The 27,603-nt window shown below is 36.8% G+C and overlaps 2 protein-coding genes across 2 annotated transcripts; both read left to right on the forward strand.

Moving 5' to 3' along the window:
- The first annotated feature begins 23,395 nt into the window (after positions 1 to 23,395).
- On the forward strand, positions 23,396 to 24,323 carry LOC148767975 (G-type lectin S-receptor-like serine/threonine-protein kinase At4g27290). The gene is made up of 2 exons (XM_088822822.1): positions 23,396 to 23,980; positions 24,060 to 24,323. The coding sequence occupies exons 1-2, from the start codon at positions 23,404 to 23,406 to the stop codon at positions 24,230 to 24,232; spliced, it is 750 nt and encodes a 249-aa protein (XP_088678948.1). The 5' UTR covers positions 23,396 to 23,403; the 3' UTR covers positions 24,233 to 24,323.
- LOC105966730 (G-type lectin S-receptor-like serine/threonine-protein kinase SD1-1) lies at positions 24,288 to 26,040 on the forward strand (the record flags this gene model as incomplete). Its single annotated transcript, XM_088822720.1, has 5 exons — positions 24,288 to 24,434; positions 24,531 to 24,741; positions 24,835 to 25,072; positions 25,159 to 25,309; positions 25,400 to 26,040. Coding segments are annotated over 5 exons (1,056 nt in total), but the record flags the coding sequence as incomplete, so codon positions are not given.
- Between the last annotated feature and the right edge of the window lie 1,563 nt (positions 26,041 to 27,603).

A 27,603-nucleotide genomic window follows, 5' to 3' on the forward strand; every position in this document is an offset into this window, starting at 1 on the left:
AGATTCTCTCACTAGCGGTGAAATATAATGCACCGGAACCAGTGGCGGATCCAGGATTTTTGCCAAGGGGGTTCCAAATTGTAGAATAAAAAAATAAAATATCACTTTATAAAAATAGTGGACCAAAAATTTATAATTTACAAATTTTAGGTGAATTTTGGAAATATTTAAAGACCAAAAAGTTGAAAAATGTTAAGATTTCAAAAAAATTCCATTATTGTGAGAGGTCGGTTTCGAACCCATGACCTATTAATAAAAAAAGACATATCTTTACCACTTCAACCAACTACCTTTTCTGTTATTTTATGTATAATATTAAAATTTAGTGAAAATAAAAGGTGTGCAACTGCACACCCTAGACCATGGCTACATCCGCCACTGACCGGAACTGAAGCATCTTTGCTTTGAGTATGCTGTTGATAACTATGATGTCGTAACCGTAAACGAGGACGGTGTCTCGCCAGTGCTGGTTTAGGATGGAGAGTCGATTTGCGATGAACGAAATTTTCCAGGGACTTGTTGGGAATGATACAAAATTTCTTTTTGGTTGGAAAATATTATTATTTATAAATTATACTGGAGGTTATATTTAATTACAACTAGGTCCTCTAACTTTGAAAAACAAACTCATTCTCTAATGATTTATTGAGCTATTAAGATACTTTTTATATAGTCCAATTTTTTAAAATCAAATTTAGACCCATCATCTTAGCCGAATTGAAAAGGCCCAGTTAGGCGAGACCCTTTAATTTTTGAACTAATTTTCAGATTATCGCCCTATATATAATTATATAACTAAATTAATACAGATTAACGGAATAATTTTTAACATGTTGTCCTTGAGTAGAGACCGAGAAAATATATTATTTATACTATGTTATTAATTTATCGGATACTAGTTTATCGAGATTATATTTTAGTGCATTCTCAATATTCCAAATTATTACAAAAGAACATTAAGTAATACATACAACACATAAAAGAGTTATTTAATATAAAATAAAGATGCATTCGAGTAGCTTAATAACCCATCATCATCATCATCATCACCGTAATACGAACAAAGGATGAATTACGTCACCGCTTAGGTAAGGTCAAATTACGAAAAAATTCTTCATGTTTGGGTAATTACAATCACCCCCTCAACTATGAATCTTCTTACATGTCCATCCTTACGGTGTTAAATTTAGTGGAATCTTCTAGATTATGCGGAATATTATCCAGTTTGTACCCGTTTTATCCCGTGGAACTCCACATTTTGAAACAAGATGGTCATAAAATGTGTTTTTTGGCTTGTAAACATCAGATTGTGATGCATCAGAAACTGCATTTTTGTACAAAACGAGTACAAACTAGAGAACATTCCACGGAATCTAAAAAAATATATTGAATTTGACACCATAAGAATGAATGTGTAAGAATATTAATAGTTGAGGGGGTGATTGTAATTACCCAAACATGAGAGGAATTTTCCCAATATAACGCGTTATATATTTTCTAAAACACCCTTAAAACAATTTATAATCATACATACTAGAAACACTTAATAAACATCCTAGGAAAGTCAAAGATAAATTCAACTGGCACAAATAAAATAAAAATTAACCAATAATCCTATATCACATGGGTGACAACATTTTGCATGCATGGGTGACCAAAACTAGTGAAGCTAGGAATACATCCATACCATCAATATATAAAACATTCTAAAATACTTTTATATCATTTTACTTTAGAAAATAGTGATGTAAGAAACAAGTATCCGAAATGCCCATCAATGTACTATAAAACAATCGCATCATCTCCATATATTGCCCACAAAATCTAAGAGCAAATTAAATAAATTATTTAATTACCATTAATATTGTTATATATATACACACATATTTGGAAAAACAACCGAATGGTTGATCAACCCCAAGAACTTAGTTGGTTTCAAAAAATGGTGAGTTTAAAAAAAATCGGCCTAAAACAATTTACCAGTTTCAGAAACTGCAGCCTCGTTATTTGTTGTTGGGTTCTGATTGGTTCAATTACTGCAGCATCTATAGCTACGAATGCCACTACTAGGTTTATAATATTTATCGTGATGGTTAATGCATACATCGCCGCGTATTTTCTAAGGCAAGCTTCCTTCGTGCGTAAGAGGCTAGGGCGATGCACTACAAACTTATGCATCTTGTTTGTCGCCTCTATAGGCGCTATTTTGGCGTCACATTTCGGCCTTACTAAATTAAATATCTACACACAAATGAAAATCGGGACACCCGTTTTTGTATTCGTTGAGATACTCAGGCCGGTATGTGATTTCGGGGTGGTGCCGTTGTTTCTGGTTTTGCCGCTCGATAAGGCCTACGAACAATATTACAAGAACGATGATGTACTATTTAAAGTTATAGCTATAGCATACATTATGTTTTTTACACTATGGCAACAACAATGGTACGTTGTCGTTGTAGAGGACGAGCATGAGGAGAATAATCGTGATCAAGTGACGGGTGTCGAATTAACAAGGCCAAGAGTATAAATGACAAATTAATTAATGTGTCTAAACTATATATTAAAACTATATTGACTACTATATATAGTTGTATAGTTTTCTAGGTTTGATTGGAATATATGTACTATATAGGTTTATGAAGTACTTCTACTAATTAAATATGTTGTATCATTTCATGTATATAAAAATTTCAATATGCTTAATTTTCATCTCTTTTAACAGTACCACTAATTCTTTATTAACTAACTAGTACTTCACCCGTGCGTTGCACGGAGTATTTATTGTAAAAATAAATATTTAATTTTAAAAAAAGTCATTAAAATAATAAGATCAATGATATGCAATATAAAGTAGTAGAAAAGTAAAAGAAAGTAACAAAATATATTCCGTATTGTGTAAGTAATGAATACCAGTACCAAAACCAATATCAATACAAATATCAATACCATTACCATTACCATAACCATCATCAATACCAATACCATTTGCATTACCATAACCATGACCATTACTATTGCAGTTATCGTAACCAATATTATTAGCATTGCCATTATCATTATCAATATCAATACCAATACATATAGCAATACCAATCATTATCATTACCATTACCATTACTAATGTTAATACTAATACTAATATGATAATAATACTATTACTATTAGTGTTAGTAATCCCAATGGTATTGCTAATTCTAATCCTGGTATTAACTCTAATCTTAATTCTAATACTAATCTCAATCATAGTTCTAATCCAAATTGTAATCCTAATGATAATGTTAGTCTTAATCTTAATACTAATTCTAATCATAATCTTAATCCTACTAATAATACGAATCATAATTCTAATCCTTATGAAAATGAAAATATGCTAATTCTAACGGTAATCTTAATACCAATTTTTATATGCTAATGCTAATTGTGACACCCCTCTCTCGATTACTCTTATTATATGTAATCTCAGCGGAAGAATTTTTAAAAAATGATTATTGTGGATAAAAGTTTACGTAATTTTTTTTTATTTTTAAATCAGAGGGAAAGAGGTAACACCATACTAAGCCCTTATCAATCAATTAACACAAATACATACTACATGAAAGACTAGGAAATAACTAGGTATGATGGACTTAATGCAAATTCGTACAGATTCGGTGCAGAAACTTTAAAAATTAATTCCTCTTAAAATAATCATGAAAATGACCTCATAATAATACCATACCATATACCATGGGAGAAATAAAACAGTTTTGAAAGATGCTTGACCATTTGGGAGAAATAAATAAAATGACACAGTCACTCAATTTAAAATCCAGAACAGGGGAGGGGGTTTTAAAAATTCGTAATAAATTCCTCACTGACCCAAAAACTAACAAATTTCACCCCAAGGCAGAAAAATAAGTTTAAAACATCTTCCAAGTAGAAGAAATGCATTTGAGTGAGTAAAACTCGAGTTGTAACAGAAAATACTAGAATGACCCTGTTTCAGTACAGTAGTGAGAAATAAATCATAACTAATTAAATACTTACCCAATTCATGCAAAAGACCCATGAGAACAGAGAGATGCAGATAATCCTAAAATTTCATGATTTTCTAAGCAGAGCGCCTATATGAAAATAATTTTCAAACATCGAGACAAAACACGAAGAGGTTACTAGCCGAAAACCGTGGATACATATAGTTAGAAAAATTCGCTTTCGTTTACAAAATACTACGGATTACCGATTTAAATATACAAAAGGGGGTAATCCTAATTACTATTACACATATTGTCTTTTAATAATTTCCACCGATCGGAGGACGCGAACGGTAGAAAATACCTAAAACCGTATCAAAAGTTTTTACAAGCATATTATACAAATAAAACCACATAACTAAGTTAAGAGCCAACACAATCCACAACCCCTCCATACGATCTCCTTCCGATTCTTAAGCTCGATTCCCAACTTCACTCCTCGGGCTCCAAATCGGGTATACCTACAAACATACAACACCGATATGAGCCTTTGAGGACTCAATGAGAATCTTAAAGTATTATCGAATACACATAACACATAGAGCATATATTTATATACATATATATATTATACATATACATGTTGGGGATCGTGCATGTATACGCAGCGGAATTTAAAATTTTTAGATCGAAATAGTTTCGATTACATGCATAAACTAATCACATAGTCAACGTACCTTAACGCTTCCGCCATACACATGGTAATTATCGATTTTATTAAAACATGTAAAACCGAAAAGAATTATAAAACATGCTTGTTCATCATATAGCAAAATCGAAACACCTAATCACATATTACTCATGCTTGTAAATTAAAATTCACACAAACCATGTTCGAATCAAATTTACGAAAGTTCCGATTTAATTACCTCTTGTAGAGTGAGATTTCAACGAATCGAAACCTAGAACCGAACACGTACAAGCTGCGAATTACCAATACTCGGGGCAGCAACTCACGGCTGGAGCAAGCTGGTCCAGCAGGTGGCGGACGGCGGCGCGTGCGCAGACACGGTGGCGGCGCGTGCGGCTTCGACGGCGGGGCAGCGACGTTCCCATCCTCCAATCAGGTTTCACCTCGTATATTTTGACCCACTCGAACTACAGCACTAGATGTAAACGAGTTAGATAAACAACAAAGAATAAACGAAGCAGCAGAGAAGGGAAAACCGGTGACAAGCGGCGGTGATCGGCGGTGGCGCGGCGGGGCAGCAGCGGCCGAGAGAGCCGAGCGGCTAGGGCTGGACGGCTAGGGTTTTGGTGTGTAAAAAATTGATCTCAAACTCTTGTTTGAGGTCTATTTATACTAGGGTTTTCAACCCTTGTGGGTTTAAGTCATTGGGCTTGACCCACTGATGTATTAAGCCCATTCCCTCGTCGGCCTCGTTTCTAACAAACGATCGTTCACAAAATTATAACAAAATTATATTTGTGACGAGCTCAAAGTCCTCGTCGATACGAGTGCCTCTTCGAAATTTCCAATTTCCAAAATTGGAAACTTCCACTTTAGTGGACCTGCTAAATCGGGAAACTTCCCAATTTAGAAAGTTCACTAAATTCCGCATGTCTCTCTTTCTCTACGTTTATTCTGATTCGCAATCCACAATTACGAATCTTGGATTCAATCATATCGACATCCAATCGTTCAAAGATTAACATATTAATCTATGCTTGTTGTTATCAAGGATCTATATTACACGAGAAGTGTGACCCTCAATGGTTCAGGTGTATGCTAGTCGTGGCCTCACAACTCTTTGTGATTCGAACAACACATTGTTCTTATACGAACTCCTCCCAAGAGTCCCGATTAGAGTAAAACTCATTTTACCTAATCCCCGATCAAATCGGTGCCCAACGAATCAAGATTGGCGTCTAGCAACTACGCATCATGATTCCCTAGATACAAGTGAAGTGCCTGCAAGAACCTTATGATATAGTTAGCGTACAGTACGATCCCTTCGCAGCACATGTCCCGATTGAACTAGAGGCATTGGTCCACCGAGACCTCTTATAAAGTTCAATGACCGTGCGAACGTTCTAGGTATTATAAATCCGTTCGTGTGTGACTTAGGGAAACACATTTCCCTAATCACCCCACTATCAACTCTGGCCAGAGATTCCTTGGATTATAAACCGTTAGAACACACAGGACATCCATGACTACTCAAGCGCTCGAATCCCCTACTACAATGCACAGACTTCACACTAGATTTCGGATTGCACGAACGTTGGCCCTTGGAGTGCTCCGCTGTGGGACTCAGGGACAGGTCACGATACAATCGTTCCTCTAGTGAAGTCACGGTGATGTCTGGGTCTTAAGGACTAATAGTGTACAACTATATCTTAGAAACCTATTACTCGATAAATGAGAACCACTTATAGATTTCTAGGGCGAGGGAGTTCAGTGAACTCATCTAGTATGAGCACCCACTCAAGTATGCCGATGTCACAACACCGATGTACACATACACTAAGTGCTAGTCTCAAAAGGGAAAGGCCGGTATCCTCATTATTGGCGTAACCCATCGACTAGGAACAAGGTTTAACAGTTACATTACATTGCTGAGTTATCTCGTGATTCTACTAGATCAACTCACAATAATAGAGTAACTCGTTAGGACTATATCTATGCTACTTGCATGGGATAAGAGATATAGAATGCCAAATGAAATGTTTTATTATTACGAACGAAAACGATTGTTTTATTACAACAAAAAGAGAAAGACCATAGCCACAAGTTGGCTTGTTGGTCACCTACTCTAACAATACATGCAACATAATTCAAAGCAATCATATACTTTCCGTTTTCGTCGGAGTTCTTCATCACATAATTGTCACACGCATAGAGTGCGATAAATTCCCACTTTTATAACCCTATGATCCCAAGACCATAGAGTGAGAATATCCCACCTTTATAACCCTATGCCATGACACGTATTGAAGATTATAGGATGAGAATCTCCCACCTTTATAACCCTATGATCCCAAGACCATAGAGTGAGATTTTGCCATCTATATCCTCAACACCATAATGCTGCATGACATTTAAAATCATCGGGAATCCCTTTGGAAGAATCAATCTAAGTTCCCGGTAAATAACCTCCTATTTTATGAATCCGTCTATCTACGTGGAATCAAACCACCCCTAGGCCCTCGGTACCGACTCGTCGTACCCCGGATATTTACCGTAATCTCGAAAGACTTTCCAACATATTTTTACCTTTTAAAAATCATGACACTAATGTACCCACACATGCACCCTTCTACTTACCCTTCTCTCATCCTCACACCCAATGATCAACACATAAACAAGCAAGAGCACATAGCAAAACACAATTAACGTTTCACAAAGTCATTTAGGCATCAAAACATAATCCATAAACAAATACAAGAAATAATCGAAATCTTAACATGCAAGGACAATCGAAAGATCGGGTTAATAATTAGAACTGTGGTAGAAGAGCCTTTGTAGTATTAACACGGGAATATAGTTAATCTCTTAGGTAGTCATTATTGAGATTTGGGCTTAATGTTGTGTTCTAGAATTAATTGCGTAGGAATACAATAATTGAATCTAGAGTATTAGGATTTTACCTATATAAGTCCAAAATAAGGGGTGTCTAACACATTTCCCCTATTTAAAATTATGATTGGGACTGAATTGGTTTTTACCCAACAATCAATCCATTTAATGGGTCGGTTAATGATTTTTAATATTATCAAAATTTGTTTGACCGATAATTATCGGTCAACCAACTATATTAATATTTCTTTTCAAAAAAATATAAAATAATTTGTGTAATTTTTTTAAGTGGCTATGGAATTTAAAAAAATATATCGAGAAGAATAAAAAAAATCATAAATCTTCAGAAAATAAGTATTTTCATGTTTGGAATTAGTTTGAATTTCATAATTATATTTTTTGTCGAATTGCTATTAACTATTTTGAACTGATAAGTAATAACAGCAAGTGGCACTAGGCAGAATGTGCATAGTTTTACACTTTTAAAAACAAATAACTAGGTGCCGAGATATATCCATCAACTAACTAATTTCGGAACCAAATATTCAGTTGTAAACCATCAACCGACCTACAAAGGTTGGGTCGGCAATGATTTTCAAATTTGAGAAAAAATGGTTTTAATCGAATCGGTTGGTTTTTTGGCCGGTATTCAACCGACCCAACCCTATTTAAATTATTTTTGAAAATCCAAAGCATGAACACGGTGCAATGTGAATGATTATTATCTTATGAGGGTGCAAAATACTATTACATTTTTCCAAGAGTGCAAAGAGCTATTAATAATATTTTTCAAGTGTGTGCCAGGTGGAGCTTACTTCACCAACTTAATTCCCGCCAAAATGCAATATTCTATGGAACTGAGTAGACACGGCTACGGGGCGGGTTGGGTCCGGGTCCGGGTCCGACTTTTAGGGGACCCGAAACCGACCCGTGGGGAGGCGGGTTCGGGTTCGGGGCGGGTCCAACCGGGTCCATTCGGATCCGGGCCAGGTCTGGGTTGGGTCCGGGTCCAAACCGGTTTTTCAATTCTTTTTTCCTTTTTTTTACAAGAAAGAAAAAAAAAATTGAATTGAAACTTGAAAAAAATTGAGATTAACTTTAAATTCAAAATTAAAAAAAAACAAAGAAGAAGAAGAATTTAAACACTAAACAATTTTAGAAAAAAAAATAAACGATTAAAACCTTGAGACATTAACTATAAACAAAATCAAAGTTGTGAAGATTGGATTATGGGTATTTATAAATGAAATAATAATTGAGCAATTTTTCAAAATTTAAAAAAAAAATCAAAATTCAATCTATCATTTAAATTAAATCGTAATTTTTTATATTTTTCAAAATTAAATATACATATGCATTTGTTATTAGTCGAGATTTTTGATATTAATAATTTATAAAATATTAGTTATACAATTATTATTATCATTTTACAATATTATTTATATTTATATATTTTTAGTTAGGATTAATATAACAAGGAATATATATAACATAAACAAAAGGTGTAAAATAATTATAATAAATAATATTAAATAGATTATTAAGTATCATATTCATTATTATTAAATAATTTAAGTTAAATATTTAACAAATATAATATAATAAAAAAATTAAAAAATAAATAAATTGAAAGGACTTGAGCTTAATCCATTTAAATCTTACGATTCGATATTAATATATGAATAAAATGTAAATTTAAAAAAAATATTAAATCATATGATCTACTATTTAATTCTTCCGATGTTTAAAAATTAAACAAATTATTAAAAAAGAAATCACATCATAATATTTTGATTATACTCGTCATATATAGTTTTATTTTTAAAGTAACAAATTAATTAGAATGAGATATAATCTATTTTTGTTAAAATAAACATCATCTATATTTTTAAATAATTATCTTATGATAAAATAATCAATAATTTTAATAAGTTCTTGTTGGGTGCTAAATACCAACACGCAAGTGCACGTATCGCAAACAAGTAGTAAAAGTGGACTCGTGAGAGTCGGATGTCGATCCCACAGGGAATACTCAAATTATATAATCCTAAGTACCAAATTCTAACAACTATGATTTTTATCCAGCCTACGCAAGTTTGTCAAATTAAATCAAATAAACAACTAAACTAATTAAGAAAGCAAATAACACGAGAAAATATCAATTAAAACGGACCTATGATTTTATCTTCCCCCTATGCAAGAATTGCTCACCCAAAACCCCTCAATTATGAAATATATGATTCATGATTATTAACCCGAGACACTAATTTACTCATAACCCGCTGTCGCGTGTATTATGAGTCTATTATTCATAAACGGTTCACTATATGTCTATGCAAACAAATTATGAATAAAGCATTAACTAACAAGTCTCGTAAATGGCTACCTAAGGTGATATCTGTATGTCTACGACACCACATGCAATTGACACACTCATCCGGTGAAAACTACTCGAAGACTCTTCTACTTACCGTCTAATTATCAAAATAGCTCTGTCGAGTCAATCCCAATAATCACAGATAAAGCACATAAATTGATCAAGTTCATGCACTAACAATCATATCAAGTAGAAGAAATAATCATAAAATCATAATTGCATAATCTCAAGAAAACGGGTTCACCATCCCCACATAGGGTTCCAACAAAATCCTAGATTAAAAACTTAGCTACTCATGTTCGTAACAAAAAACATAATAAAAATATAAAAAGACAAAGATTAAGAAAATATAGATAAAGGAAGAATTGTGATGAAGATTTGTCAATTCTCCGTCTTCGATTCTTCGTTCTCTCGCTTCTCTCGCTCCAAGGTTGTGTCCAAAAAAATCTCCGATTCGTGCTTGGTTTGGTCTTAAATAGATGCCCCAACTTGGTAGATGATTTTAGGTTTCCTTGTGTGATTAAAAGTCCAAAATTGTGTCCAGCGTGTGTTGGCGCGGCCGCGCGAAAATCAGTGCAATTCTCGCACGACCGCGCGAGAATCGTCGAACCTTCTGCCCAAATTCAGCATTTGGCACGGCCGTGCCAAAAATAGGCTAATTTTGGCACGGCCGTGCGGGCCTATTTTCAGCCAATTTCAGCATATTTTTTATTATTTCACTTTTGGCCCATTTTTTCTCCAAATTTGCAGTTGTGACCCCAAACTTTTCCAATTCTTCAATTTATACCTAAAATACAATAAATCATCTTTTTAAGCACCAATTATCGTTAATTCACACAAAAAAAGCTCAAATAAACAGATACGATAAAGTGTAAAAATATACACTTAACAGTTCTTGTCAACAATTGAGATTAATCGATTTCAATTAATTGAAATGAGTTATAATCTATTTTTTTAAATAAACATCTTATTTTATTTTTCATTCGAATTTTTCACACTATCGATTTTAATAACATAAGTGAGTTTGTATTAAGTCAACGCGTTTGTTTATATATTGAATTGATTCAATACTTTATATTTTTCAATATTTGAGATTATATTGATATGGTAATTAATAATAGATGTTTTGAAGTATTGAACTGTGATTCTATATATATTTTTTATAAGTTTCTTATATTGGTTTTATTAACAATTTAATAAAAATTATTGAATAATAATAATATGAAAATTAATAATTAATTTAATATATTTATTATTTGACACCTCGTTTTATATTATAATATTTATTTATTCTCTATGTTAATCAAATATGTTGGTTGGCCCAGTGGTAAGAATCGCCAATTCTTTCGGTTTCTCGAGTTCAAACCCCCCCCCCCCCCCCCACCCCACACCACACATGTGCAAGTTTTGGACAAAAAAAAGGGAAAATTCGGGTTGACCCGACGGGTCCTCGGGTCCCCTCGCCGGGTAGACCCGTCGGGTCTCGGGTCCAAATAATCGGGACACGAAACCGACCCATACTTGGTCGGGTCATGGTCAACAGGGCGGTATCCGGGTCGGGTCCGGGTCAAACCCGGCCCGTGGCCGTGTCTAGAACTGAGCCTCCGAATTTTGTATACAAGTTTTGAATTTCAATTTAGAAATGGGTTTTTTGCAAGAACCACCCTTGTGTAGGGGTGTAAATGAGACGAGCCGGCTCGCGAGCTTCCGAAACTTGCTCGAAAAAAGCTCGTACTCGAACTCGAAAAATCGAGCTCGAGCTCGAGCTCACGAGCCCGAGCTTTTCGACGAGTCGAGCTTGAGCTTCATTTCAGTTGTTCGACAGCTCGCGAGCAGGCTCGCGAGCTTTACCTTTTCTCTATATTTTTTATACATAGAATAATATATAATAATGAATATTATTAATAATAAATTAAAAGAATAATATTACTTTTTTAATGGAAAAAATAAATTTGATGGATGGATTTTTGGTTGTGCCGAGCTCGAGCTCGGGCTCGTTTCGTATATGAGCTCGAGCTCGAGCTCTTAGAAACACAAGGAGCTCAAGCTCGAGCTAAAACTTATAGGCTCCTCTAGCTCGAGCTCGAGCTCACGAAATAAGGCGAGCTCGGCTCGAGCTCGGCTCGTTTACACCCCTACCCTTGTGTAATCTCTAATTGTTAAAACAGTCCCCATGTTATAAATATTAGCGAGAACCCCCCTATGAAATTTAGTGAAAGCTGATAAAGTCCCTAACAGCTTATCGTGCATCCCACGCGCGGATTGTGAGACTGGGTTGTACTTTTTCACCGGCAAAGATTTAAATACCCTTTTAGAAATATAAAAAAATATAGATCCACCCCCAACATTTCTATAAGCCCAAAATAAATTTTTCCAAATTATCACTTCAGTCCCTCATATTTTATGAAAAGCCCTCTTCTTCACTACACCTGAAACCACCACCATAATATCAAACCCCAGCTCTCCTATGACCCATCACCTCCGCTACGCCGCCCCCTTACCACTTCTCCTGCCGTCTAGGACTGCCCCTTCCACTGTATCTCCGTTCACCTCACCATAACTCTCACCAGCACCCTATCATCACCCGCAAATGCCACCACAAGAAAATCAACATCCCTCTGGTGCTTCCTTCACAACACTTGAGGATCCAAATTACCCATAGATAGACACAAATCCAAACAAATCGAAGCAAAACTCGCCTCAATAATCCTCCGGCAAAGGGATTTGGAGATATTTAAATTGGTCTTTTTAATTTTTATTTTTTGCCGACTTTTCCATCAAGAGAAATCGAAATCGACCCCGTCACGACGTGATACCATTAGTGTAGTCATGCCAACGCATTGCTGAATGGAGGAAGAATTGGGGTAGGTTGGATTGGGGGATGGATGTGGTGGTGGTGCGACGGCAGATGTCAGGTAAAGAATTTGTTGGGAGGGGGGCGTGGGATTGCTTATAATTTCTTTTTAATTTATATTACTTACAATTTTTTATGTTTGTTAAATGAAATATTATTAGAGAATTACTAGGGGCAGTTTCGTCATTTCATTGAAGTCAACATCAAAATTTGATGAAAGTGGCTTTGTGCTACATCAAATATATTATAGAGGATATTTGCTAATTATTTTAACACAGTGTGTTTTATGACAATTCAAAATTACAAAGAGGGATCCATGCTATTAACTCATTTAAAAATACTATAACAATTCGAAATTACAAAGAGGGATCTATGCTATTAACTCTTTAAAAATACTTGATGAAGAAAAAGAAAATTCAAATTAAAATTAAAATATTGAAATGAAATAGACTCATTCTCTGATTTCAACCCATGCACATCTGGTTTCACACTTGGGATACATTTTCTTCATCTTTGATTTTTCTTCATAATATTTGGTAGCAGACAGAAAAAATGGTGGTTAGCGAAATATATTTCCACAGAGATGAAATCTGGTTCGAAAATGGCGCATTTCTTCTTCTTCTTCACTCAATTCCTCTCTCTACTGCTTCTTCTTTCAATCACGCCATGGAGATTCGGTGTTGGAATAGATACACTTTTTCCAGATCAAACGATTGCAGTCGGAGGATTCTTCATCGGTGGCATCAACTCCGCCGGTGTTACAGCTCTTAGACACTGGAAATTTGGTAATTATCGACATGGCAAGTGGAATTTGGATATGGCAGAGCTTCAATTACCCGACTGACACGTGGCTGCCAGGTATGAAGATGGTGAATGACGTGTTAGCTGGTTTGGACAAGTACTTGACATCATGGAGAAATCGGGATGATCCTTCCCCTGGAGATTTTGCTTTCAGGATCGAAAACGAGGGATTGTGCGACATGGTTTTGCTTCACAGGGGCACGAAGAAAAAGTTCCGAACGGGAAAATGGAACGGGATCAACTTCGATGGCCTTCTGCCGTTTCCGAATAGCTCGGGTGATAAATTTTGGCAAAGAAAATTATCTCCTTCTCCATTCTCTTTCACGTGCTAATATACAGACATTAGCCATAAGTAAAATAGGAAACATAATTTACAAGGTAGGAAACAAATAAAAGATATCAGAAAAGATATCAACAAAATATTCTTCCATATCCACCAAATCTTCTCTTCACGTCAATTCCGCCAACACTCCCCCTCAAGTTGGTGCATGAAGATCACGAATGGCCAACTTGTCGAGAAAAACCTCAAACTGCTTCTTGCTGATTGCTTTGGTGAATATTGTTAGCCGAGAAGATTTCTATAGATCCCGAGATTGTAGGGAATTTTATTTACTTTCCTTGTACAGTTGATTCTCCTTCTTAGAGTAGGAGTCTTGATTCTTTTTTTTCTTATATATGTACCTCTATTAAGGGTTAATAATATACGTACAAGAAATTCTTCTCTTTGCCGTGTTCAACATGGTACCAGAGCATGGTTGATCCAATTTTTTTTTTTCTTCTACGAATCAATTTCTTTTGTCACCATTATTGATTCTTTATACCCTTCTCGAATAACTTCGAATCTTCACACGAAATTACAATGACTGAAAAAGAAAAAACTTCAATTGCTCCAGCCCCGATTATTATCCAACAAGAAAACTCCGGCTTTCCTGTTAGTATTGTGTTAAACGAAACTAATTATCCATTATGGTCGCAGTTGATGGAGATGCGAATTGGAGCTCGCAACAAAGTTGGGTATCTAACAGGAGCAACGAAAAAACCCGCACTTGAAGATCCGAATTATGATACATGGATTACCGAAAACCACAAAGTGAAGAGTTGGCTCATCGATTCAATGAGCCCTCACCTGATGCAACGATTTATTCGTCTTGGAACAGCAAAGGAAATATGGGAGGCAGTGTCAAAGACTTTCTACGATGGATCTGACGAAACACGATTATTCGAATTAAATCAAAAATCTTTTTCGACAACTCAGAATGGGAGGCCTGTATCTACATATTACAATGAATTGGTTGCAATCTTCCAAGAAATTGATCACCGAAACACCGCCCAAGAAGAATCGGTTGAAGGGCTCTTACAAGTTCACTCGACAATGATGCGTTTGCGAGTTCATATTTTTCTAAGCGGCCTCGATTCTGAATATGATCAGATTCGAGGAGAAATTCTTCGAAAGGACCCGAAGTTGGACCTGGAAGGTGCCTACGCATGCGTGAGAAGAGAGTCACAACAACGACAAGTCATGGGAACGTCTAAACTGATCTCCGAAAATACAGCTATGATAGCTAATCGAAATCGGCGAGGGGAAAGTTTCAATTATGGCAAAGGAAAAAATGGTCAAGGTTCGGGAAAATTGAGTAACTACGCTTGCACTCATTGTGGTGAGCCCGGTCATTCAAAACAACGTTGTTATGAGCTCATTGGATACCCCGAATGGTGGGATTTTTCAAAAAAGCCGAGGAAGAATGTTACCGGCAAAGCTGCAGTGGCTATAACAGAAGAAGATCTTCAACCTCGGGAACAACTTTCATTACCTAGTGCCAATGTAACTCAACCAGGTAGTGTTGCTAAAGCTCGAATTTTTTCTGCCATTACTAAGAATAATACTTGGATTATTGATACTGGTGCATCCGAACATATGACTAGAGACCCTAGTATATTGAAAAAAATTCGCCCTTCATCCCAACAGGTCATATCTACTGCCAATGGTGGTACTTCTCCTATTACAGGAGAAGGGTCAATTGTCCTATCCAATGCCATAACACTCGATACCGTTTTAATTGTTCCTAATCTCGAATATAATTTGTTATCTGTTAGCCAAATTACCTCAGCACTAAATTGTATCGTTACTTTTTGGCCAACATTTTGTGTCTTTCAGGATATTCTGACCCGGAAGACTCTTGGTTGTGGTGTTAAACGTGGCAATCTCTACTACTTAGAATTAACGAAACTCGGCGAGCAGTGTAGCAAGGCTTCCTTGACGACGAGTGATCAAGTACAAACTGATGCGTGGTTGTGGCATAGGAGACTTGGACACCTTTCATTTGGTTATCTTAGAAAATTGAGACCTAATTTGTTTACTGGATTGAATCTTTCGAATTTTCAGTGTGATATTTGTGAAATTGCAAAAAGCCATCAAAAACCGTATTTCCCTTCTTTTAATAAAAGTTCTGAACCGTTTATGGTTATTCATTCTGATATTTGGGGGCCTGCAAAAATTCCGTCTATTTCTAAAGCTCGTTATTTTATTACATTCATTGATGAATGCACTCGAATGACTTGGATACATTTACTTCGTCAGAAAAGTGATGCTGGTGTTGCTTTTCAAGAATTTCACACCATGGTGAAAACCCAATTTCAAAGACAAATTCGAGTATGGCAATCAGATAATGCAATGGAATTCCTTGACCGTTCATTTGGTGATTTTCTTCGAAAACAAGGAATTAGACATCACACTTCTTGCACTTATACGCCTCAACAAAATGGTCTTGCAGAGCGAAAAAATAGACAAATTATGGAAGTCGTACGTGCATCTATCTTTGGAATGAACGTGCCTCGATTTTATTGGGGAGAAGCCGTTAAGTCTGCTGTTTATTTGATTAATAGGGTGCCTTCTCGAGTTATTGGTTTTCAAACTCCACACAAAAAATTACAGACCTTTTTTGACGTACCCCATCAACCGAACCTCGAACCCAGAATCTTTGGTTGCACAGTGTATGTTCATATACCCAAAGTTTTGCGCGGTAAACTTGATCCATGTGCTGCACGTTGTATATTTGTTGGTTATTCTGATTTTCAAAAGGGGTATAGGTGTTACGACCCTAAAACTCGGAAATTGCATGTCTCTCTTAATGTCTCTTTCCATGAAAATGAACCTTATTATTCTGCTGCAAATTCTAGCTCTCGTCTTCAGGGGGAGAATGTGGATAAAGACGATACCTTTGTTGATAAAAATAATGCGAATGACGCATTTATGGAGTTGGAAACCTTGGAACAAAGTATGCATAGCATTGAGCATAATGATCAGTGCTTAAGCAATGAATCTTGTGAAGATGGAGATGGTGGTGATGACCCAGAAATTGAAAATCTCAACGACGAAGAAGCCGAGATAGTTGAGTTGCCCACACCACCAATCGAAGAGTCTTCTTCCCAGAATATCTTGGATGATTATGTTGCCGAGTGTCCATCCCCAACCATTCCCAGGTATTCTCAAAGGCCTAATAAAGGAGTTCCCAGAAAACTTTATGAGCCTAATCTTAATACCAAGTTGAAATATCCTATCAATAACTATGTCTCTACTCATAGTTTTTCGGAATCTTATGCACTAACCATTAATCAATTATCCGAAGTGTCTATTCCTAGTAATGTGCAGGAGGCATTGACAGATCCAAAGTGGAAAAACGCTATGAACGAAGAGATGAAAGCTTTACAGAAGAATTCCACTTGGGAGATTGTTCCATTACCAATAGGAAAGAAGCCAATTGGTTGTAGATGGGTGTATACTGTTAAACTTAAGGCTGATGGAAGTATAGACAGGTATAAGGCGAGACTCGTCGCCAAAGGATATGCTCAAAAATATGGTATTGATTATCAAGAGACCTTTGCACCAGTAGCCAAGCTCAATACTATCCGCATTCTCATATCTGTCGCTGCAAATCGAGATTGGCCTTTGCAACAATTCGACGTAAAAAATGCTTTCTTGAATGGCGATTTGGAGGAAGAAGTTTATATGGAACTTCCACCGGGAATACGCGAAAGTTCCAAGCACGAAGGTGAAGTGTGCAAATTAAAGAGATCCCTCTATGGTCTCAAGCAGTCACCAAGGGCTTGGTTCGGGAGGTTTACTTCGGCAATGAAAAATATAGGATACGAACAAAGTAATGCAGACCATACTTTATTTGTGAAGCATAAAGAAGGTAAAGTCACTGCATTGATTGTGTACGTAGTCGATATGATTTTGACAGGTGATGATCCTGAAGAAATGAAGCAGCTCCGAGAATATTTATTCGCAGAGTTCGAAATGAAAGATTTAGGACAACTAAGGTACTTTCTTGGCATCGAGGTAGCAAGATCTAAATTTGGAATTTCCCTTTCACAGTGTAAATACGTATTGGATTTACTAAGTGAAACTGGGATGCTAGCTTGCAAACCTGCTGAAACTCCAATCGAAGTGAATCATGGGCTTGGGATTTTTCCGAATCAAGTTCCTACAGATATAGGTCGGTATCAAAGGCTTGTGGGTAGACTCATTTATCTAACCCATACCAGACCTGATATAGCATATGCCGTAAGTATTGTGAGCCAATTTATGCATGCACCAAGCAAAGAGCATATGGAAGCGGTCTATAGAATTTTGAGATATCTTAAAGGTACTCCCGGCAAGGGTTTATTGTACTCGAAGAATGATGCTTTAAATGTTGAAGGTTATACTGATGCAGATTGGGCGGGAGATCAAACAACGAGGAGGTCTACATCTGGCTATCTAACCTTTGTGGAGGGAAATCTCGTTACTTGGAGAAGTAAAAAGCAGAAAGTTGTAGCACGATCTAGTGCAGAAGCGGAGTTTCGAGGAATGGCTCAAGGATTATGTGAATTGTTATGGATCAAGAGCGTCGTGAAGGATTTAGGGGTAGAATATAAAGTACCTATGAAGTTGTATTGTGATAACAAGGCAGCAATTAAAATTGCACATAATCCTGTTCAGCATGATCGAACTAAGCATGTGGAAGTAGATCGTCGTTTTATCAAAGAAAAACTTGATCAAAGGGTCATATGTTTTCCGTTTGTCAAATCTGCTAGTCAACTAGCTGATGTCCTCACCAAGGCAGTATCGGGAAAAGAATTTCAAAACGTGATAAACAAGTTGGGCATGATAAACATCTATGCACCAACTTGAGGGGGAGTGTTAGCCGAGAAGATTTCTATAGATCCCGAGATTGTAGGGAATTTTATTTACTTTCCTTGTACAGTTGATTCTCCTTCTTAGAGTAGGAGTCTTGATTCTTTTTTTTCTTATATATGTACCTCTATTAAGGGTTAATAATATACGTACAAGAAATTCTTCTCTTTGCCGTGTTCAACAAATATATCTGCTAACTGTTCACCGGTCCGAACATAGTGGGTAGAGATAATACCTTCCTGAATAGCATCACGAACAAGGTGACAATCCACCTCTATATGTTTAGTGCGCTCATGAAACAACGGGTTAGCTGCAATATGCATGGCAGCCTGATTATCACAATAAACACGAATTCGATGGCGATGAGAAATACCCAATGACAACAATAAACCCTTCAACCATTTGAGTTCGCAAGTGAGAGTCGCTAGAGCTCGATACTCAGCCTCAGCAGAAGACCTGGAAACTGTATGTTGTTTCTTCGTCTTCAATGAAATTGGTGAAGACCCAAGAAGCACAAAATACCCGGTAATAGACCGACGAGTAAGCGGACAACTTGCCCAATCCGAATCACAATAGCCATGTAACTGAATATCAATGTTACCACGCAAGAAAATCCCACGCCCGGGACAACCTTTTACATAATGTACCACTCGTAAAGCTGCTTCCCAATGTCTTATTCGTGGTGATTGCATGAACTGAGCCAATGTATGAACTGAGTAACACAATTCAGGTCGAGTAATTGTCAAGTAAATCAATCGTCCAACGAGACGGCGATACTGTTCCGGGTTGTCTAACAACACACTATTGTCGAGAGCAAGACCATGGTTTTGTTCCAGTGGAATCATTGCTGGCTTAGATCCCAACTTCCCTGTTTCGGCAATTATGTCCAATGCATATTTACGTTGGGACAAAAATATTCCTTCCATCCCTCGTGCAACTTCAATCCCTAAGAAATATTTTAATTTTCCAAGATCCTTCATATGAAAGCATTCATTGAGATATGCCTTAAAATTTTTCAACATTTCTGAATTATTCCCTGATATAATCAAATCGTCGACATATACAAGAACAACCAAAATAGCACCATATTTTCTAAAAATGAACAGAGAATAATCAGAATATGACTGCTTCAATCCATAATTTTTTAATGCAGTAGAGAGTTTAGCAAACCAATTTCGTGGAGCTTGCCGCAATCCATACAAAGACTTCCGCAATCGACACACCCTGTCAGAAGAGGAGCTAGAAAAACCAGGAGGTGGCCGCATATACACTTCTTCGTCAAGGTCCCCATGTAAAAATGCATTACGAACATCCATTTGATGTAACTCCCACTTTTGTTTGGCGGCCACAGCTAGAAGAACCCTCACCGTAGCCATTTTAGCAACCGGAGCAAATGTCTCATTGTAGTCGATTCCTGCTTTTTGGTTATTGCCCAGTACTACCAAACGCGCCTTATGTCTTTCGATGGATCCATCAGAATTATACTTTGTTTTGTAAACCCATTTGCAACCAATGGGTTTCTTTCCCGAAGGCAAGTTCTCCATAGTCCACGTGCCATTCTTTTCAAGTGCCTCTATCTCTTCTTGCATAGCTTTACGCCATTTATCATGTCTGACAGCCTCTGAAAAATGGGTGGGCTCTGTCTCGGCTGTAATAGCTGCCAAAAAACGACGATGTGGTGCAGAAAACTTATCACATGTTAAATAATTAGCTATGGGATAAGGAGTACCTGAGGACATCTGAATAGCAGGTTGCGATGTGACGGGATCAGGGCAGCGAACAGTGTGACACACGTAATCTTGTAAATGACTCTGGGGACGTCGAGCACGTTGAGGACGTTCTTCTGTCACGGATGGAACAACAAGTTCAGTTTCAACGTCTTCAACTGAATTCCCAACACTCCCCCTGTCGTCGCAATCAGGCGACTCAACGTCTAAAGTCTGCAACTCTTCATCGACAACAAGGTCATCAATTACAACATCGGAACTTGGAGCCCCAATAATGGTTGTGGAAGAGCTACAAAATGGAAATTCCTCCTCACTGAAAACAACGTCACGAGATAGAAAAAGTTCATGTTTCTCCAAATCATACAATTTCCATCCCTTTTTTCCATACGGATATCCCATAAACACACATTTACGACTTCTAGAGGCAAACTTATCGTTTTCTTTGGCACGGGCAAAACACAAACACCCAAAAATGCGAATATTGGCATAAGATGGAGGAGTATTAAACAATACCTCATAAGGAGTTTTTCCCCTTAAAACAGATGAGGGTGTCCGATTAATCAAATACGTAACCCAGCAGCTAACACACACTCACCCCAAAACTTAATAGGAAGATGGGCCTGAAACCGCAAAGCACGTGCCACATTCAAAATATGCCGGTGTTTCCTTTCCACTCTACCATTTTGTTGAGGAGTACCAACACACGACGTCTGAATCTCAATTCCTTTATCCACGAGAAAACGAGTAAGAGAAGTAAATTCAGTCCCATTATCACTCCTTATAATTTTTACTTCTTTACCAAACTGTCTACTCGTCAATGCACAAAAATTTCTCAAAATATTATTTACTTCAGACTTCTCAATAAGCAAGTAAATCCACACAGATCTAGTAAAGTCATCCACAATAGTCAAAAAATAAATTGCACCACAAGAAGATGGGACACGATATGGTCCCCATAAATCACAGTGGATCAAATAAAAAGGCTCTTTCGCATTATGAGTACTTTGTTCAAAAACATCTCTAGTCTGTTTCGCACGAAAACAAGTTTCACAGACTTTATTTTTTGAATCAATAACAACTGAACTAAAATTTGGTAAAGCTGCCACAATACTATAAGATGGATGCCCCATACGACGATGCCACAACTCTACGCTACTCTTGCTCTCAACCTTGTGCGCGCGCGCTGGTGTCACACCTCGAAAAATATATATCCCGTCACATTGCTCACCCACACCAATCAGTGTCCTCGATACACGGTCCTGTATTATACATAGCTTATCAGTAAGTGTGACGATAAAATTTTTATTTTTCGAAAGTAATTTTCCAAGAGACAATAAATTGCAATTCAATTGTGGAACAAATAACACATGTGATAATTTCAATTTATCTCCCATAACCACTGTTCCCTCTTTCGTTGCCATAGTTTCAGCTCCATTTGGTAGACCCACCGAACATGGGTTTACTTTGCAAATATCAGCAAACGAATCAACACATACTGTCATATGGTGCGAGGCTCCGGAATCAAGTATCCACTGATGGTCAGAGGTCTTACCAGAGAGTTTTTCTGTGGGGTTGTTCTTCTGGGCTTTCAACATCGTCACAAGAGTTGCCCATTGATCATCGGTCAGTCCCGTAAGCCCAAGACGGTCAGAATCTGTCACTGTTGACGTTGTGCCACGTCCATTCACACCTTGCGCAGCATTTGCACGGATCGAAGCACGTCCACGTCCCATACCTCGTCCAACCCCACGTCCATTTCCGCGGCCGCCCCCACGTGGCCTGTCGCCCCACCAATCCGGATATCCGATAATCTGAAAACAGCCGTTTGTATCATGTCCCACTCTTCCCCAGTGTTTGCAATTCTCATTTTTGTCTTTATTGTCACGACCTTTTGTTTGAACAGCAAAAGCCATAGCGTCACTTCTTTCGTCTCTTCCCCGAGCGATCTCACGGTGTCTTTCTTCAGTAACAATCATTGAATAAACTCGATTTAACCCGGGCAGCGGTTCCATATTTAGGATTGTTGATCTCACTGTACCAAACATGGAGTCTTCTAATCCCATCAAAAATTGATGAATTTGCTCGTCTTCTCGTCTCTTAATCATTTGTTCTGTAATTTTGCACTTGCAGCCAACACAAGTGCAAGTCATAATTGGCTCGTAATCATTCAATTCATCCCACAACATCTTTAGACGACCAAAGTAAGTCGCAATCGGTTGTCCACGTTGCTTGCATCCAGCCAACTCTGCTTTTAATTGTTGAATACGAGGTCCATTGGCAATTGCAAATCGTCCCAAAGCTCTTTCACGTTCTCCCTGTACGTAATGCTCGAACGTAAGGTGGGTTCAATAGTATTGAATATCCATGCCACCAACATGGAATTTACCATCCACCAATCGTCAATTTCGGTAGAATTGGCGGCTGGTTGTGAAATTGTCCCGTCGATAAATCCGAGTTTCCTTTTAGCCCGCAACGCCACTTTCATGGCTTTGGCCCATTCTTCGTAATTAGTTCCCTTCAATTGTACATGAGTCACCAAGGCTCCAGGATTGTCAGCCGAGGTTAACGTATATGGCGTCACCATGTCTGTCTTGTTCTTGCCACTATCACCTCCGGTCATGGAGATATTTGACTTACTGTTTGTTTTTCTTCTCCCCGCTTTGCTTCTTTTTTTTTTTTTTTTTTTTTTTTTTTTTTTTTTTTTTAGAATTTTGCTGGCTCTGGTGCCATGATAAATTTTGGCAAAGAAAATTATCTCCTTCTCCATTCTCTTTCACGTGCTAATATACAGACATTAGCCATAAGTAAAATAGGAAACATAATTTACAAGGTAGGAAACAAATAAAAGATATCAGAAAAGATATCAACAAAATATTCTTCCATATCCACCAAATCTTCTCTTCACGTCAATTCCGCCAACACGGGATTACCCATAATGGCTTTCAAGGAAGACAGGTTGATATCTGTACTAGCATACGCCGACTGCTCAATTAACTACAGATTAACACTGGAGTCATCCGGTGTAATCAAGCGCTATACTCTGAATGCAAGAACGGACAAGTGGGATTCTATACGTGTAAATCCACGAGATTCGTGCGATGAATACGGTACGTGTGGTCCTAATGCTATCTGCAAATTCGAGAAACCGGTAATATGCGAGTGTTTCAAGGGGTTCGCACCGAAATTTCTAAAAGATTGGGACAATCAAGATTGGTCGGGTGGATGCACAAGAATTAGGGAACTGAATTGCGAGGGCGGAGACGGGTTTCTCGAGGTTGAACGGGCGAAATATCCTCATATGTTGGATTATTGGTTGAATAGTAGCATGAGCCTTAGTGAATGTCGAGCTCGGTGCTTACTAAACTGTAACTGCACTGCGTATGCTAATCCAATCATAACTAATGAAGGGTATGGATGCTTGATGTGGTTTGGGGATCTCATTGATATAAGAGAAAATCTTGCTGCATATATTAGGCAAATCGTCTACATTAGGTTACCAGCTTCGGAAATAGGTAAGTATTGATATTCTCTTTCTATCTACGAGTATTCACAAGTCTTGATTATTATTTAGTTTGTGTGTTCGTTTTGTAGAGGCTAGCACGAATTTGGAGGAGAAGGAGAAGAAAATCTCTGCAAAGATAATAGTAATATCAATTGTGGCTGGAGTTCTTGTCTCGGGTTTTGTCAATGGAGGTATACTTTTGATGGCAAGACGAAAAAGACGAGGTAACAAAACTTTCGTACTTTTGCCGGACAAAAAATAGTCTTGAATTCATGTTATAAACATGCATTTGGTGTCAAGCATGAGACATTATTTTTTTGTTTCTCCCCATTGCAACAGCAAAAAAGAACGACGACAATGATCTAGAATTGCCTATATTCAAGTTGGCAGCTATTGTGGCTGCAACGAACAACTTCTCCATAGAAAATATAATTGGAGAAGGAGGATTTGGTCCAGTTTACAAGGTAAGGTCGTACATCGGAAAAGCTAATTATATTAAAATAAAAAAAAATAAAAAAATTGGTATTCCGACGCTTACTACTACCACCGTGCATAAACAGGGTAATTTGTCGGGAGAAGAAGAAATAGCAGTTAAAAGGTTGTCAAGATCTTCAAGTCAGGGTCTCGAAGAGTTCAAAAACGAAGTTACATCGATTGCCAAACTTCAGCATAGAAATCTTGTCAGACTTTTGGGATGTTGCATTGAAGGAGAGGAAAGAGTGCTAATCTACGAATACCTACCGAATAAAAGTCTTGACTATTTTGTATTCGGTACATGCTAAGATACTCTCGTTTAGTTTTTTATTGTTCATAAATCAAACCTGAAAGATTTTTAAATCTCACAAGGTATTCAATCACGTGCAGATCAAAATCGTAGGAAAATTTTGACATGGCCTAAGCGCTTTGACATTATCATGGGAATCGCAAGAGGACTGCTTTACCTCCACCAGGATTCAAGATTAAAGATCATCCATAGGGATCTCAAAACGAGCAATATTTTACTAGATGGAAATCTAAATCCAAAAATTGCAGACTTCGGCCTAGCAAGAGCTTTTGTAGAAGACCAATCGATTGTTAGAACAAAACGAGTTGTTGGTACATAGTAAGAGCTCTTTTATCCCAACAAAAACATATGATTATTATTATTTTGAAAAAAAAACGACCCTTGTGACTGAAGCATTCATGCAGTGGTTATATGGCTCCAGAATACGAAATCGATGGGAAATTCTCGGTGAAGTCTGATGTATTCAGCTTAGGAGTTGTATTGTTAGAGATAGTGAGTGGGAAAAAGAATAGAGGTTTCAACAACCATGACAACTGTCATACTCTTTTGGGACACGTAATACTTTTTTCCGAGCTACAAATACTAAAAAACGTAATTCTATTTTAGAGACAAATTAAGTAGCTTGATGTGTATTCATCTTGACAGGCATGGTTGCTATGGAAAGACGACAAGACTCTGGAGCTGATGGATGAATGTTTAAACGAAACATTCGTCGAATCTGAACTGAAAAGATGCGTACAAGTCGGGCTATTGTGCGTTCAGAAATTTGCAGATGATAGGCCGGTTATGTCGTCTGTGCTTTTCATGTTGGGAACCGATGGAGCTATTCTGCCAGAACCGAAAGAGCCTGCGTTTTTTTACGAGAGGAGTTGGAACCCTATTACTAGTGTTTCATCGCCAAGTATGAAATCGGATAATAACACAATGACTATTACCGATTTGGAGGCGAGATAAGGAAGTTTCAGACATACAATGTGTGGTTGAGTGATACCACTCCCATTCTTGATTATGAGAGGTTCCTGGTTCAATCCCATTGTGTGCAAGTATGTTTCTTGTAAGGACATTTGTTAACACAATTTAAACAAAAAAATGTATATTACAGAATAGAAATATAGAAAGCATAAAATGAAGTTAGAGTAGGGGTGGAAATCGGAATGGAATTTCTGAATTCCGCCAGTTCCGATTCGAAAATATCCGAATTTGGAACTCTATTTTTCATTCCGATTTCTGAAGTTCCGACTTTTCCGAATTTATTTGGAATGGGATCGGAATTGTATATAAAATTAATGGAAAGTTGGATTTCCAATCCAATTTTAGTTCCGAATATCTCGATTATTTATCGAAATATATAATATAATTTTATGATATATTTTATAATTCCATAATAGAACTTATGTTATACTTTTTACGAAAAATATATCTACCGAAGGGCAATCAGAAACTCTGTTGCATTTTTTCTTATGATAAATTTTGTCTTTCAATTTCTTGTTCCTACATCTGGTTATTATTGCATTCTGTCGAATTCTCCATTCTTGCATTTTCCTGCAAAATTTCGAAAAAGATAGAAAAATATTATGAAATTTTTCATCATATCCGAATTTGGAACAAGAGATTATAAACAAATGTAATTTCCGAAATCCGCCGATTCCGATGCATACCGAAACTCATAATAAACTTTTGCATTCCGGTTTTTTTAAGGAAAATTGGAACCCATTTTTTACTTTAAAAAAAATAGATTTTTTTCGAAAAAGCCATTAACGATCATTCCGTCCGATTTCCACCGCTAATTTCGAGAAACTGAAGCCACTCATTCACGAATGTGCCAAGTGGCATTTAACAGATATAATTACTATATAACACAATATATTGTTTGGGGTATTTATATCTATTTACTTATTATTGTATTTAACTTATATTACTTTTTTTGGTCAAGGGACCTATAGCTATAATCATCAAATAAATTGAACTCGTACCTATATAAGTCGGGGCATGAGGGGTCTAGGTAATTTCGCCTTTTAAAAATTGATATTTGTCATAAATCCAATCCATCCAAAATACCTTATATGCCCCAAATAATTATTCCAATAAATAAAAAAAATATGCTGATAAATGCAAACCCCCCTAATTAATAGCACATAAAATCCTCCCAAAAATTATGCCTCCAAATCATGCTCTAAATCCGCTCGAAAATTACCGTTTACCCACCGTTTACACCAAAGCCCATCCAACAATGGATGAATTGTTCTAGGAAGAAGAAAATCGAAGACAGAGCCTGACATGATGAAAACCACTCTGCATGAATAGTTATATAAATATGAAAACCACTATGTATAAATAGCTATATAAAACATGAAAACCACTCTCTATAACAGCTATATGAACATGAAAACCACTATGTACAACAGCTATATAAACATGAAAGCTACTCTGTATATAAAGCTATGTAAACATGAAAACCACTCTGTATAACAGCTAATGTAAACATAAAAACCACTCTGTATAACAGCTATGTAACCATGAAAACTACTCTATATCATTACAAAGTCACTTTCTTGCTCCATAAACAACAACATAACTTTCAAGTAAAAGTAAAAACAAGTATGAAAAAACCCATAATTATAATTCTACAAAGAATTGTATATCTCTTCAAGATTTTTTCTTTTTTTTTTTTTTTTTTTTTTTGCGGTGGTTGATCTTGTAGACGCATAAAATTAATTAATTGGTTAATTAAATTAGCCAATTAAATTGTGTCTAAATTCAATTAAATATTGTCTTGCAAGACAAGTCATGAAGATAAATATCAATTAATTATTGGTCAATAGGATTGTTTCTTCTCTTTTAAGTTACAA

The sequence above is a fragment of the Erythranthe guttata genome, chromosome 9 (genome assembly GCF_056151865.1).
Source record: "Erythranthe guttata isolate IM_541 chromosome 9, IM_541, whole genome shotgun sequence".
Taxonomy (NCBI): Eukaryota; Viridiplantae; Streptophyta; class Magnoliopsida; order Lamiales; family Phrymaceae; genus Erythranthe; species Erythranthe guttata.